The following is a 1,825-nucleotide window of genomic DNA, read 5'->3' as shown; positions in this document are numbered from 1 at the left end:
GCACCCGAGCGCTGCACACTGCTCTGCGTCTGGAATTCCCTTGGTGGGATCCAGCCCTATGCTGGGGCTTATAAGCATGACAGCCTCGCTAGGAACTGGCATTCTTTAGCTACAGCATGATTATACTCACCTCACCTTTCTTCTGCTGGCCAACTCTTATCTGGCAAGACAATTCCGTCAGTGTCTCTTCCAGAAGTGGCCTCTCACCCCGTGTGGGGCTCGGGCCCTGCCTCGGGTGCCCTCCCTCAGCACCTCAGCCTCTCGCACTAGCCAGTGGGTGCCACACTGGCTGGACCACAATCATCTCTGAGGCCTTAACACCTGGCACAGTGCCTGGCAAGGGCACACACGCTTGTAAAAGTGCCGACTGAACGTGTTTCAGATAAATCTAGTTTGTATTGACGATTTCCTGCCGGCTTTGAGCGTGAGGCCTGAGAACCACTGAGAACCCAGCGGGTGTGTGAGCAAGGCCTGGGCTCATGGAGACCCATCACATTCATCCACCTCTGAGACTGAAGAACCTACCGTCAGGGCCTGCACCGCCTCCCATTCCTGTGGGGACTGGATCTTGTGGGCGAGCAGCCGGACCGCGATCTGTGGCCTGGAGACAAGCAGACCGCTTTCATTACACTGGCCCTGGAGCCAGCCGGCCAGCCCTCCGTGACCACGGTTTTTGTTCTTCCAGTCAGCTGTCTCTCACCTGGCCCCTAACTGCTCTGAGACTCACCCTTCGAGCTCCTTGTTGATCTGATCACAGAAGCCAATGATGTATTCCCAGTCCTCCTGCCGGTTGGAAGGATTGGTGGCTTTATCTTGGAGTAGAACAAAGAAGAGGACAATTGTTATCAAGTGCCAAACCAAAAACCACACCAGCTGCCAGTGAGTCAATTCCGACTCACAGCGACCCCATGTGTTACAGAATAGCACTGCTCCAAAGGGTTTTCAACGGCTGATTTTCTGGAAGCAGATCGTCAGGTCTTTCTTCCAGGGTGTCTCTGGGTGGGCCCGAACCTCCAAACTTTCTGTCAGTAGCCCAGCACTTAACCAGAGACTCTGTTAAGAAGAGCAAACAGGGCATAATGGAAGGTTTTCATCATGTGGGATCCAATTTTTAGACACTGATGTGAAGGGAAGTTTGCTTCCAAATTTCTTCTCCAACAGAGAAGCTTCAATAGTTCAGTCAGGGAGTGGTCAGGAGCCTACAAATATTGCCCCTCTGTCCAAGGTTTTGAAAGTCACAAAGCAAAGAGGAAATAAATCCTCGGCCTCATGGAGCTTCGAGTAGATCAGGACTGACAGAACAAATGTAAACAGTTACAAATATGTGACTAAAATATTACTAAATCTCATATAAAATGATACGTAAACATAACCGATAAATACAGATAATCCCAGCTATACAAAAATGAGCTAAGTATTAGGTAACAAAGTGGAAATAATTAAGGAGAAATATCTTCTGGAGAAACTGAAGTCAGAATGGACTAGATAAAAAATATAAATACTTAAAAATAGGAATGTTGTTGTTAGGTGCCATCCAAGTCGATTTCAACTCATAGCCACCCCATGTGACGGAGTAGAACTGCCCTGTAGAGTTTTCTTGGCTGTGATCTTTATAGGAGCAGATCGCTGGGTTTTTCTCCCGTGAAGCTGCTGGGTGGATTCAAACCACCAACCTTGAGGTTAGCAGCCGAGCCCAGGGCTCCTTTGAAAAAACAGGAATATTTTCTATATAACCTTCAAAAACGATTTCTCAAGGCCTAACTTTTCTTAATGCCGTAGCAGTGTTTAAATTGCAGACAACGCTATCATCGCTTTAAGCCAAGCC

The 1,825-nt window shown here is 48.3% G+C and overlaps 1 protein-coding gene across 1 annotated transcript in view; it reads right to left on the bottom strand.

Moving 5' to 3' along the window:
* The window catches only part of GGA3 (golgi associated, gamma adaptin ear containing, ARF binding protein 3), a 17,073-nt gene that overhangs the window by 7,710 nt on the left and 7,538 nt on the right, over positions 1-1,825 (bottom strand). The window contains exons 2-3 of the mRNA XM_012554900.2: positions 728-812; positions 495-601 (exon numbers count right to left, since the gene is read on the bottom strand). Coding sequence (XP_012410354.1) covers positions 495-601; positions 728-812 — 192 coding nt within the window. The remainder of the gene's footprint in view (positions 1-494; positions 602-727; positions 813-1,825) is intronic.

The sequence above is a fragment of the Trichechus manatus genome, unplaced genomic scaffold, assembly GCF_000243295.1.
Source record: "Trichechus manatus latirostris isolate Lorelei unplaced genomic scaffold, TriManLat1.0 scaffold00028, whole genome shotgun sequence".
In the NCBI taxonomy this organism is placed as follows: domain Eukaryota; kingdom Metazoa; phylum Chordata; class Mammalia; order Sirenia; family Trichechidae; genus Trichechus; species Trichechus manatus.
Note: the sequence above shows the minus strand (reverse complement) of the source record. Positions and strands in the feature narration are given on the sequence as shown.